We start from the raw sequence: 13,489 nt of genomic DNA, 5'->3' as shown, positions 1-13,489 counted from the left end.
CCTTGTGGGGCCCTCTAGGAGTCTGAATAAATTAGGTTTCAGAGGATGACACCAGTGAGTCTTTGTCCCTCATACTCACCCCATTCTCCAGCATTTTAGTTCTAAATTATTCAGTGGATACATTGGTTGAACTAAACTGAGAACTGATACGCTTCCTTGGAGATTATAATGTTCTCATAACACCTACTGTATTGGACCAGCTAACTTTGCCTTCACTTCAGAGCTGATAAATTCTTTCAGGTTTTTGGAAAGCAGTGTCCCATAAGAAGTGCTTTCAGCTACTGAACCTTATAGATCATTCTGTACATTTACACACAGGCTTGAGATACACCCACGTGTAAATAAAAAAAATGCAGCTGTTTGTTATTTACTTTTAATTGAAACTAGGCACAGTGCCAGCCACTTTCAGGAGGTTTACATTTTAGCAATACTGTAACAGTTGCATTTTCTTGACTTGCTTGGCTTGCAGTCATTCTCATGGCTCTTGGTTGCGTGCTTGAGCTGATCTGTGTCTTCCCTGAAGCACAGGACCTGAAACTAGGTATGGTACACGAGCTGGCATCAGACTAACGCTCAGTAGTACTGAAAGATTTCTTGTATGGATTGGCCAGGAATATGATGTGTATCTTTTTGCAGCAGCATTATGCTGGTGTGATTCCTAATGGGCTTGTGATTTAGATCATTTTCTGTGAACCGTTCGGTTGTTCCCCATCGTATGTTTGTGCCGCAGGTTGTCCTTGTAGAACACAGTGGTTTGCTTAACCTTTAAAACTGTGTAAACCTTTAAAACCCTTAAAACTGATTGGTCATTATGAGACCATGTCTTTGATTTGTTCATATCAGTGTTAGCTCTGCTCTTGTTCTGCAAAACTGCTTCCCCCAGCTTGGGGTCTCTGGCTGATTTGGTAACCTGTTCTCTGTTCTGTCATGCACGCCCTCAAGGATGGACACTTGTGGCAGAACACTCAATAGTATTTTGTCCGTGAACCATTGTTAATTACTCACTGGCTGCTGTCTTTCTTAAATTCATACACACAGCTCTGTTGTCTTTTGCAGGATGGCTTAGATGATGAGTGCTTGGGCCATGCTGTAAGCTCTGTACAGAATGAGGTCCTAGTTTTTTACTCTTTATGGCAGCCCACGCAGAAGAAACAAAGAACGTGTGTTCTGTTCTTTTCTTGGTCCCATCATGATGATGATCTTGGCTAGAAGACTGCATCTAGCCCAAAGCTGCTGTGACAATTAAATATGGATAATATTGTCTGCAGTACAGCGTGTTGCTTTCTCCATGTAGATTAACCCTTTCATGTTTTCCTGTCTTCTCACAGTGAAAAAGTGGACCTGGAGCTTCCTAGTACAGAGAGTGACAATGTACCACCACCTCCAGTGCTAGAGGTTCCAGAAGATGCAACAGTGATATTTAAAGAGAAGACAGTCACCTCCCTGGGAGACCTTACAGAAGGGGTGCCAACATTTAAAAAGAGGAAATTTGAAAATGGAAAATCTAGAAACTTAAGACAAAGACTAAGTGATCAGTAGTACTAAGCAAATCATTTTAGATTCTGTTTAAGCTAGAGTGAATCAAAAGTTTAATATTTTAAACAGGCTTTTATAAAGAAAATGTTGGGTAGAAATTAAGGATTTATAGGTATTAAAACATATGTGAGTTGTCATATTTTTTTATTTTGATGTGAGTGATATTGGAATGGAAGTTTGTGTTATATTACTTATGCAATATTGTAAATATATTTTTTATTTTTACCATGCCATCTAAGTTCAATTTGCTCTGTGAATGCTGTTCTAAATACATTATGTAAGGTTTTTTACTCCTTTTCTAACTATGGGAGAATATAATAATCCTTAATCTGGCAAAAATGATGGAGATCCTTATTTTTACAGAGGAACTGGATCAATGGCATGTACCAGACAGTAAAATCATCCCCCAAGATAGTTTGTGTGTAGTAGTTTCCCTACTAATGAGTAAAAATATTGTGCTTACTAACCTTTCGCTTGCAAAAGAGTAGGTGGTGAGACTGCCAACATTTCAAACTGATCATTTAAAAGCTGTTTTTAGCAGAGTGAGTCACATCAGTGCCACTCATTCCAAAAGATGTTCTACAAAATTATTTGTGTACATGCATGATAAATGTATTAAACCTCTGCAGAAGATTTAAACCTGATGAATCTTAACTTTCAATAACAGCACCAGTGCCACCCCTGCTGGAGTAGATATTTCTGTGGTGTCTTTCCTGTTGTATTTTGCTTTACTGTTGTCTCTATTTGAATCGTTCCTTCTTTTCACATACCAGGTTTTCTTTTTTTTGGCCTTTTTTTTTTTTTTTTTTTTGTCTCTTTCCTTGTAAAAAACCAATTGCCTGACATTTTCATGAAAGTACATTCCAAAGACCTGGCCCTGCTACAGCATACAGCACCCTTTTTGAGGTTGATGGGGTTTGTCTGTTGGTAAGAGGAGTGTATTGAATAGTCAGTAGTGTTCGCTAAGCTGAGAGGAGCTAACTGTATTGAAGCTTCATCATTCTCAGTAGCATAGGAGAGGAAGACAAAAGATGAATAAGCAGAGCTTGTGGCTGTACTGTCCAAGATGGCTTGGGCATTTTCTTGAGGAATGTGGATTTGATTTCTTCACTTGCTTGGATTGGTCTTCATTTAGCACCATCAGGATTCACTGGCTGCATAAGAATAAATACAGCTACATTAATTGCTTCTCTAGGTATCAAACAATGGACCATAAAGGTTCAAATCATTAATCCACAAAAAAATATGCCTCTGTTCCTAAAGCTCACGGTGTTTTGTTCAGGAGAATCTTGATCAAAAACAGAGGATGCACTTAAGACAACTAGTTGTCAGAGTCCAGCTGCAGCAAAGTAAGAGTTGGTAACTGTGAATGACTGTTAATCTGTCAGATCAGCAGAGAAAGGAGCGCAAGACAGAGAATCTGGTTTATCATGTATAGAAAAAGAGGCTGAAGACCTTTTTTCTACTCTGTTATATTTTCGTTATGTGTAGAAGAGAATTAAGTGTTGAATTTAATCCTGTGTGTTTCTTTGGCTTCATCAGGGTAGTTGTATTTCTTCTGATGTTTGTTTTGAGAATTCCTGTAATATCTAGCCCTGGATTGCCATTTAGAGATGCAGGATGTGTGCTGGGTGTTACCACAGTCACAGATGCAGGAAAATACAACGTGTACTCCGCGTGAAAGACCTCACATGCAAGGCTAGAACAGAAATGTCCTTTATGCCAAGGAGAGGTTGTCAGGTTTCCTAAAAAACAGATTTTCGGGTTTTGTTCTTATTCTTGCAGCTAGGAGCCTGCTCTAATTTGAAGCTTCTGTGTGTTTGTGACCAGTTTAAACTAATTTCCTCCCAATTTACACAAGTAATGGTACTTATTTCAGCTAAGTAGCTTTTTTTTCCTCTTGAATCCATCACATCTTTTCGGAATCACATAAAGCGTCCTTGTGTGACAGGACCTTCAGTGCCCCACCAGCACTTCTCTTCATCTGTTCCAGCCCGAGTTTCCCTAGATTCTATGTTCAAGGAAGATGAAGGCCACAAGTAACTTTTGATAATGTTCCTTTGATAATGTTCCTAAATCACATTTGCCTTTCACATGACTGCATCGTGCTGTCTGCCGTAGGTGCCCTGTGATCCACCAGTACAACCAGCTCTTTCTACTCCTTTGCCATTGCCAGCTGCAGAGTTAACAGCTGATCATGCTTTCTTTTCAAGCAGTTTTTTTTCCTTACAAATTCAGTTTGTACTGCTGTACTTATCCTGCTTGTGTTACTCCAAGCCTGAAGTATATACATTTCTGTATGATCTCTGTAAATTGATTGTATTGTTTCTTAGTAGTTTTATACAATACTTTAGTCTTTTTGTAGGCTCCACTTTTAATAGCCTCTGAGGAAGACATCTTTCCTCTTTTACTAAGGTTCCCAAAATACACTAGCGTCTTTCCTTTGAAATGTTTAGTCACATTGAAGTGGTCATAGGCATTGATTTAAGGTAGCTGTAACTAAATTGCTTGAGCAGATGTTTTAAAAACATCTGAAAATAAAAGTGTTCAAAACTTGTTTCCTTGAAGAACAATTACAACTGTTAATCAGTCGTAATATGAACCAAAGGCCTTTGTCAAGTACTGTGTCAAACAGACAAACCAAAATATTAGGAAAAAAGATTAAATGTTTTCTTTTCTCACTGCTAGTACAGTTGGTTTAAATACCACATGCTTGCTTTTGCTGATGTGACATCTAAAGGCTGCATTTCACAAACAAATCCAGCGCTTCGCTCCCCACTACCTCTGAAAGTCAGTTTGAGGAGAGACCAGTTTATTCTTTGTCCTTAAGGGTAAATTCTAAGGGCCAACTGAATCAAATTTGATCTATCCAAAGCCACTGTTTAATTTTGCACCATGTTGTCATTCCATTTCCTTAATGTGTATCTAAACCAAGTATTTTCTATACAAAAATAGTCTTGTGTGAGATTTAAGGCAGACGCTGCTGTTCCAGGACATCTGTGCTGCACAGGTCTCTCGCCCTTCTGTGCTATCTCCCTGCAAAATCTGCCTTTGGAATTTGCCATAGGAATCCCCCAGGTATTACCACAGTTACACTCCTCATCTGCTAATCCTTCCTTGGGCTGCCGTGGCTTCTGACAAAGGAATGTTCCTTTTACTGTTCCAGAACAGTGTTTTCAGAAGAGTTTTTTGTTCTCTGATTAATTCACTTTCTATGATGCAGCGTGTTTTTGTCTGCTTGCCTGCTTTTATGGCAAGCTCCTTGAGCGAGACATATTAAACCAAGACATCCTTGGTTTTATAAGCTGTCGTAGACATTATTAGCAATATGAGAAGGAGAGTCGAGAGAAAAGGGGGAGTCATTGCAATTTCTGATGATGATTTGTGTGGTTTTGAGCGAGTTTCTTTGCTCTCTATTTTTCTTTCCTTGACTCATCTTTGTTCGTTTGGAAAGACAGCTTCCCAGTGCAGGATGCTTGTCTTTGGTGTGCGTGTTTTTACAGCAGGGCATGCTTAAAGTTGGTGATGCTTTTAGCAGCAAATGTATTGCATATACTAAGAAAAAACATATTTTGTTGGGCATTTGTTATTCCAGCAGCTGGGCAGAGACCTGCTTAACTGGACCCAGGTTATAGAACAATCCTTGTTCCTATTTAGGCTAAGGTGAATCGCAACCCTTCACCTGGGAATCTGTAGATTGAAATTCAGAATTCCACAATAGGGTAAAGTTTGCTTTTTGTTTGAACCTCATAGACAGAATCTGTGATGCAGCATCATCCAGTCCCAGTATTCGGGTGTAGGAGTGGTAGGGCTGGTCACGACATCGATCTAAGTTAAATTCACTAACCTGTGCGTGTATAAAAGCATCATCCCCTGCCCTGAAAAAAGATGTTATTTCAGTGTAAATTGTGGCGTCTCAGAAAGGGAGTAAAAAACTGTTTCATGCTGTTTGGTTTCCTTTATTTGCTTTTTGCGTTGTGCCTCCCTTTTTTAGTACTTTTCTTATTATTGCGGTCTTCCTCAAACTGTCTTCCTCCAGTACCCCTATATATGCAAATCTCGGTATCACCGTTGTGCCGCGTTTCTAGCACCCACCTCCACCATAATTATCCCCTGCTCTACTGAGACCTTCAGAAAGCTTCACGTTGTCTTATGTAGGCCACCGTGTCTCCAGATCCCAGCTTATGCTGAGCACTTCTGCTGCCTCTGTGCGTCATGCCCTGAAGAAGTACAACTTTGCCTATTTTCAAACACGCAAGCTATTTCAAGACTGACTACATGTGCTCTTTTGATTTCCTTGATAATTCATTTTCTTGAGACAGATTTCATTCCATTCCTCCTACAGGGTTTGCAGCCCTTAAATCCTTTTGCTTGTCGGTACGAAAGCTGTCTGCATACCTTCCGCTGTCTGCTGCAGCAACCCTTTGGTTCTGTTTTGTCAGCCTCTCTCTTCAGTCTCTCTTGTATCTACCTCTTAAGTCCTCTTTACCTTCTACCTACTAAATTATTGAACGTAGAAATCGTGTTAACCATTTGTGTGATTAACAAATTTAGCTTTGTGAAATGTTTTGGGATAGAGCTTGAATTAAAGTTTCTGTACAAAGCAAAAAGTGTTGCAAATAATAATCTGAAAAAGCCTAAATTTGCCCGAGGATTTCCAGAGAGTGTTAGCAAACGCAGGTTTGATTTTAACTGTAAAAGAAATGGTCTCTGTAAAAAAAACAGCAGATGGCGTAATACAGACCACAAGCTGAAGGCAGTGGGTTTTAATGGCTTGCTTAACTGAAGATACAGTAAAAAACAGTGGGTGATTGAAAAGCACTTGTTTCAGTTTATAAGTATTGTCTGCAAAGTTGAACAAGCTGGTTTCTCTTTAACAGCTTCTTGGTTGCGATTATAGAATATTGCAGGCTCTTGAAGTGGAGTTTATATGAAAATACTGAATAAAGCTTTCCTTTCAACAATCTGTGTTACCGTTGTTCATCTTTTTGTGGGTTCTGTGACAACCTGAGGGATTTATGGATGCATATTCTGCTAAAAATGGGGCCTGGGTTAAATAAAAAACAAAATAGGTACATAAATATGGGGACGCTTTTTAAAATGAATACTTTTTGTTTTGTGGTCACCAGTGTAGTATCTAGGTGCCTTCCAGCAGTACATGAAACAGATACTGGAAATTGTTTTATTCTGCATCAATTATGAGTAACAAATGACCTGAGTTAATTTTAAAGTTTTTTAATAGTTTTTTTTAATTTTAAATTTTTAATTTTATTAAATTTAATACTGCTGTTAATTTTAAAATTTTTAACAGAGTTCAGGTAAGTTTTGTTGTAGTTACTATTTAGTTATATTCAAAATATGGCTGAATAGATAGACTTCCTGATGATAACGGGTTGTGATTCATTAGTCTTCATATTTGCTGGTCTTAAGAATGACGAGTATGCCCTGAGAGTTAAAGATACACGCTTTTAAACGGTGGGGAGTGCATGTAAATTATTTCATAACATTTCTTTTACCAAAAAACCCCTTTCTGTCAGCGTGGTCTTTTGGCAGCTGTTTTTTACAGAAAGTGAAGAAGCTGTTCAGCTGTACTAAGCAGCTAAAAAAAAAAAGGTATGATGCAGGCAAAGAGTTCTGCTAGATTATGAAATATATTTTGTTGTTAACAGCGTTTAGTTAGTCCTTTCTTTTAACTAAACGAGAACAAGCAGCGTGCTGCTATGAGTGAATAAATGAATTTGTAGTTGCAGGATTTCTGAGGCATTCCCTTGTACATTCTGTTGATGATGAAATGAAAGTAATCCAGGTGAGGTGTCCGGGCTGTGCTTGTGCGGAGGGTAAGCACCCACCCTCCTGCTGTCACAAAAAGGGCCACTTACAGGCGCAGCTTTTGGCTGGCTTCCTTCCCTGCTCAGGACCTCAGCAGGGAAATGAAAGAGATCCAGGAACTAAGTTTCACGTCAGTCGACAGGAGCTGAAGAGAGATGAGGTTGGTGTCTTTTGCACCAGCTGCAACGTCACATCCGTGCGTAAGGCCTGGGTGACGCACAGCGATGGGGGGAGCCAGGCAGACGGGCGGTATTTTGTTCTGTTTGTTGTAACACTATTTGATAACGAAACGGGAAGCCGCAGAAGGCTGTTTCTACCACCTGAACCTGCTCTTGCTCTGCCCTCCCACAAGAAGTTGTGCTGTGCCCTGGGACTGCTCACTGCCTTCCAAGGAGCCGCCTTCCCTTTCCTTTTCCTCCCTAATTTTTCCTGCTAGCAATTTCAGTGCTGAAAGTCATGGTTGCTCGCAGAAATTGAGAAGCCCAAGTGTGGACTATTCCATCCTGAAAACGCCTCAGAGGTGCCATTGCTACACCCCACATCCCTCCCTCAGGGACAAGTGCCAGCCCACAGCCAACCCCCACCACAATCTGTCAGCTCTTGCATCCCACAGAAAGACTGGGGTGGAAGAACTTAGAATAAAACATGGCTTCAAACAGTATTTTGTAAGTTAGGAGGAAACATAGCTTCAAATAATGCTTTCTCAGTGAGGAGAAGCAAATATATCTGCTTTTATTAAAGCAAAGCAGGCAGTGACCTGTAGAAGTGGGTCTGCTCTGTATCCAATTCTGTGTCACGACTTAGCAAAGCTGTATTTTGCTGTCATATACAGGTATGAGCGATTGCAGGGTAAGCTTAATAAGGCAAAGATCCTTCAGAATGCACTGGACCAGGATGGGAAAAGGGATTTAGCCACCACATTTCAATGCCTACATTGGGAACATCCAGGATTTAATAGCAGAGGGGAGCTGCTTTCTGTTTTCCCCTTTCTCATCATGCTGCACAAAGCCAACAACAAAGGGCTCCAGAAAATTGATTAACTTAATTGCAAATATCCTTGAAGTGCTGCAGTCAAAACATGCCCATCTTCTTTCCAGAAAAAAAAAATGAGGCTCATTTTTCAAAAGTGTTTCAACAGTTGTTCATGGTAAAGAAAACTTCATAGGCCAAAGTTCAAGTGTACGAATGACTCTTAAATTGCATGGTAATATGTTTCCTGACTGACTTACAGAGCTATAAATGAAAAAAAGCCAAACAAACAAAAACCAAAAACAAACCCCGACCACCAACCAGAACTCAAAAGCTTTTGTAATTGAAGTGTTGGAAACATAAAAAAAATTGTTAGGCAAAGCTTGCTGACAAGAACGCGCGAAAACACAAAAGAACTGAAAAATAATTCCAGGACTGAGAAACCGAGTATAATTTTACCTGCTTTTTTCCTGGTACAAATCCTCTTTCTTAATATAGCTGGATAAAGTTAAAACTGTTGTTTGTTTGACATACAGTAGTAAAACCTGCACCATTTAGAACTCAGTATTGAAATAATTATTTTTCTTAAAATAACTGATGTTTTCTCAGTCCTGTATCACTCATAATTACAAATAAATGTGCAAATGTAAATCAACCACATGGTGTAATTTACACTGTCACAATGAATTGATTCTTCAAGATTGGGCAGAGCAGCTTTACAGCGTAACCTGGGAAGAGCAGGATAACAAGCGAACTCCGTGCTCTAGCACATCGACCCAGTTCAGCAGAGCACTTGCATATTCTTGTGTAACGTTAAATACGGGAGTATTCCTGAATCGCTGCGTACGACCGCTGCCTGCCGACACACATCTGCCTGTCAGCACACCGTACAACATGCGCGGAGGTGAAAACACGCACACAAGTCCTATTAAAGCCCAGTGAGCTCTACAAATACTTGGATCGCCCACAGGGACAGGCGCACATTCCCAAAGATATCAAGGCAGAAACTGAATTCCAGAGCTACCTGATTTGCTAAAACGCTATGAACTCATATCAACGCTATGAACTCATTTTCTCTGCCAAGAAGCAGGGAGCTGCCCGTTATCACTGCTGAACTCCTTCCAAAATCTCATCAACTTAATTTGAAACTAGAACATATACTTTTACATGCCACTGCAGCATGTGGTCCAGACCCACCCTAAACGGACCCAAGAATGGCTGGAAGAAAACTGGCAGGCTTCTCTCCTAAGATTCTGGCCCCTTGCCAAGATCGCTCCCTTTGCTTTTCTACAGTCACTCTAAAAAATAAAGCATCATAATATAGAGTAATTTTTAAGGGACTACATTTAGGAAGCTCACCCAATCGATGGATAAAAATAAGCATTCATGAAGCCGGATTCTAAACTATGTTTGGGGCGCACATGTTTTTTCACCTGGAGAGGAACATCTCCCAGCCCCAAAACAAAACATGCACTGCGTGGTATTTCTTCTGCTCCATCACCACGATTCTGTATCTTTCCAGCTGCAACATGGTCGGGAGAAGGACCAGCTTACCAAAGCCATGCTGCCAAGACAGAAGGTGTGCACACACAGTACTGCAAGGTTGTTCTTTTCTGCTAGGGTAGCTGTAATGAATTCAACCCATCTGCACCAAAAAATATATATAAAAAAGAGTAGTATCATACACTGTAAACAGAGGCATAGATTTTAATCAATCTATCATCTAACAAATGCATCTGTTTTATTTTGCTACTGAACACAGCATTTCTGCTTTTAACTTTACACAAGGTCTTCAGCAGCCTCCTCCTTCTAACGCCTGCAAATTTTCTAGATACTCGGTGACAGCTTCCATCTCTGCAAACTCCAGTAGTCTGTTTATTAGCTTATCCAGTGCTTCTTTCCCACTCAGAACTTCCTATGGAAAAAATAAAAACAGACAAAAGCATTACTGACTGTACGTCGGCATCATTCCGAAATGCTGGCTACTCAGACAAGATGCTCCTGGAATGCACTTTGCCTGGAGTCTTATCTTGGTGCATCCACTTGCTCGTCTTTGCGGCTTCCCCATGTGAAAGCAACGTGGCATGGTGCCCCGCAGCAGGACCTCAGCTAGCTGCCTGTGAAAAGCACAATGATTCTGGCAGCAACAAAAGGAGCTACTGGTGCCTTCCCACCATGCTTTCATGTAACCCATGCATTTACATGAAAATCCCCTAGCAAAAACAATCGAGGCTTGAAGAACCTAATTTAAATACTGTTGCTCATGCCCAGAACCAGTTCGCCTTGCAAGCAAAGCCCAGCTAACTTTTGTTAGGCAGTTCATGGTTCCAGTTTCACTCAAGAAAGTAACGAGTTTCCAACGTTAAGTAACTGCAAAGCTCAACTAACAAAAGTAATTTTTATGCAGTCATGGAACTTCTTCCCATTCTCCCCCACCACGGTACTTGTGTGCCTGTTGCCCACTCCATTAAATATCAACCATTCCATATTCAGCATGCCCTGTGGTTCCTGAAGCTACCCAGGACACCTGTGGGTACAGCTGAAAAAGTGTTGCTCCTTATGCCACAGCACTAACAGTAAACTGGATACCTAAGCCAAAATGTTGAAGGGTCTCCCTAAACTTTGTCCTATAATCCGAAACATTTTCATAAATCTAATACACAAAAATGCATTATTAGGTATTTGTTTCCCTGTAAAAAACCCCAATAAATAAATAAGATTCACGCCATGTGTAGAGATTTACTCAGAAATAAGACCTCAGATAATCTTAAAATGAAAGCATTCAGTTTCAGTTTCTTTTAACTGTGGCCTGCACGGGAAACATAAAAGTTTTCATTTTTGGCCACTCCAGCATTAGGAGGAAGAAAGAATGACTTAAAAAAACAAAAAAAACCCAAACCAAAACAAAAAGAGTCCTTCATCTCACGTTTTCCTTTTGCATGTACTAAGCTTCAAGGATCTCAAATGTCCCTTGCCCAGTTTGGCTGAGGGACTCAGAGTTCACTAAGGACTACATGCTTGATCATTTTTCATTCATATAGTAGGAGAAAAATACACAGACAAGTAGGCCAGTGAGTTATATCCTGTGCCAGTGATCTTTCACAGTATTCTACAACAAGGCAGGAAAAAAGTTTAGCGTTTCTAAGTCTACGATGTTTTGTCAGAGCACAACTGGCTATCTGATTTCCTCATATATATGAATTTTTTAATTTTTCTAAGTTTTCACTAAGTTAATTGTTTCTCCTTATGGCACACATAAGTATCTAACTTTAAATACTCTCATAAGCAACCATTACCTTGATATTGCGTGCATCATATGAGATCCTGTGGTCAGTGACTCTGTCCTGGGTGAAGTTATAAGTACGAATCCTCTCTGATTGGGCTCTTGTTCCCAACTGCAGCGAAGCAGCAAAAAAAAACTTCTATTGTATTGCGTTTTAAAAAGAAATATCAAATACTACTCTAAAACAGCATACCTCGAATAAACTTTCATGGATCAGCCTATTACAACTACAAATCTAGTGGTCACTGGTTTAGCATATGGGGTTTTTAAAATATTGTGGCATTACTAAACTGTATTGTTTTGTGATTCTGTATCACAGATCAAGTTTTTACATCCTCTAGTACATTCTGTTCCAGCTCTGTCACTGGAAGAATTGAGTAACTCTCAAAAGTCACATAAGGCAAGAGGTATGTTTATAGGAGACATTAGTTCAAAAAATGTGGTCTTATTTTTGGGGGGGTTGTAGCTCCCACAAAAAATAATGAAAGTAGGCACCGTTATTAACAGAAGCAGCACAGTCAACGTGTAGCAAAGCAGTTCCACTAACATTTGGCTGTCGGAAATTAGCACTGGAAGAGCAGTAAATGAAGAACACGAAGAGTAGTCCTCTAGCGGTAAAGTCCAAGAATGCAAACAATTTTAAAACAAATCCAGATGTAGCATTGTTGTGTGGTTAAATGCTTTATTGAAATGGAGAATTAAATGCAAAAACTGCTTAGGGAAACGGGTGTCTGCTTCAGTGCGCTTTTTTGAAAATTTCACCTGCACTCAACACACATATTTTTCAAAACAAGGAATTTATTGAATAAATTCTGAAACATTAAGAAAGGTAATTTACTTTTGCCTGATTTTCTGTAGTACTCATACAAATATACATCTAAGTACTTTATGCATCTTTGAAGGCTCTCAAGCTAAAATTAATAACAAAAGATAAATGGCTTGCCACTTAGAGTGACTGGGTTAATAATATGCAAGACCAATACACTTAAATGCAACCTGCAATTAGTGATTAAATAGCTAAGCTGGAAATTTTGGAGCACTGAATAACTCTGTAATTCTGAAGCATTTTTATTCCTGTTGATCACAGCTGAAATTTGCACTACAAATGGGAAAATACTCAAAGAAAGAGAATAGAATGATAGCACATTTCAAGAGAAAAGCACACTTAGCAGCACAACTCGAGGTAACTCTTTTTACAGAAGCTGTTTCGTCCTTAAAAGGTTACCTAAACCGTATCAAGCAAACTGCTACCTAACCACAGAGTGGCACAATTGTTGATATACTTGTTTCTTTCAGAAGCTCTATATGGTCTTATGAAATACTCTGGTTTAGAAACAGGTTAAAATACAACTTTGAGAACTTCTGATCTTAGTTTTTATGGAAAATAACGTTTTACTGATGCTCTGTTTGTGTAACTCTGGCCATAATAGAGGGATTCAGTACATGATGTTGAGTGTTGCCTTTTGGATAATTCCAGCTAGTCTGACTCTTCTTTCCAGCTACAGTTGATGTCTATTTTCATTGCCTGCCAGAGAAGTCTATAACAGCACTGAAGGGGGATAAGTGAAAACCGGGATTCCCATCTTAAAATACAAGAGTCTCCTTTGCACACCTTTACACACATTTATTTGCACTGTCACTGTCACTCAAAAACACCAAAAACAAATCTACAACATAGCACCCTCTCCAAATTTCAGCAATCACATGTTCTCACCTGCAGTTTTCTGGTACTTTGCTCTTGACTTATTTGTTTTTCAATGATCTGCTGGTACAGCTTAGCTCTCAGTGTCCGCAGAGCTCTTTCCTTGTTCAACTGCTGCGATCGCTCCTGCTGGCACTCAACTGCTAGTCCTTTACGGAGGGATTCAAGAA

General features: G+C 39.6%; 2 protein-coding genes across 8 annotated transcripts in view; one reads left to right on the top strand and one right to left on the bottom strand.

The window, feature by feature from the left end:
* The window catches only part of WBP4 (WW domain binding protein 4), a 24,302-nt gene extending 17,802 nt beyond the window's left edge, over window positions 1-6,500 (top strand). For both annotated transcript variants that reach the window (XM_055703338.1, XM_055703337.1), the window contains one exon: window positions 1,329-6,500. In XM_055703338.1, coding sequence (XP_055559313.1) covers window positions 1,329-1,539 — 211 coding nt within the window. In that variant the 3' untranslated portion in view covers window positions 1,540-6,500. The remainder of the gene's footprint in view (window positions 1-1,328) is intronic.
* Window positions 2,311-13,489, bottom strand: part of MTRF1 (mitochondrial translation release factor 1) — a 26,084-nt gene continuing 14,905 nt past the window's right edge. For all 6 annotated transcript variants that reach the window (XM_055703335.1, XM_027815899.2, XM_005433246.4 and 3 more), the window contains 3 exons: window positions 13,332-13,468; window positions 11,631-11,729; window positions 2,311-10,249 (listed from right to left, as the gene is read on the bottom strand). In XM_055703335.1, the coding sequence (XP_055559310.1) occupies window positions 10,127-10,249; window positions 11,631-11,729; window positions 13,332-13,468 (359 nt within the window). In that variant the 3' untranslated portion in view covers window positions 2,311-10,126. The remainder of the gene's footprint in view (window positions 10,250-11,630; window positions 11,730-13,331; window positions 13,469-13,489) is intronic.

Source organism: Falco cherrug, chromosome 2, assembly GCF_023634085.1.
Source record: "Falco cherrug isolate bFalChe1 chromosome 2, bFalChe1.pri, whole genome shotgun sequence".
In the NCBI taxonomy this organism is placed as follows: Eukaryota; Metazoa; Chordata; class Aves; order Falconiformes; family Falconidae; genus Falco; species Falco cherrug.
This window is presented reverse-complemented; position numbering and strand designations above follow the sequence as displayed.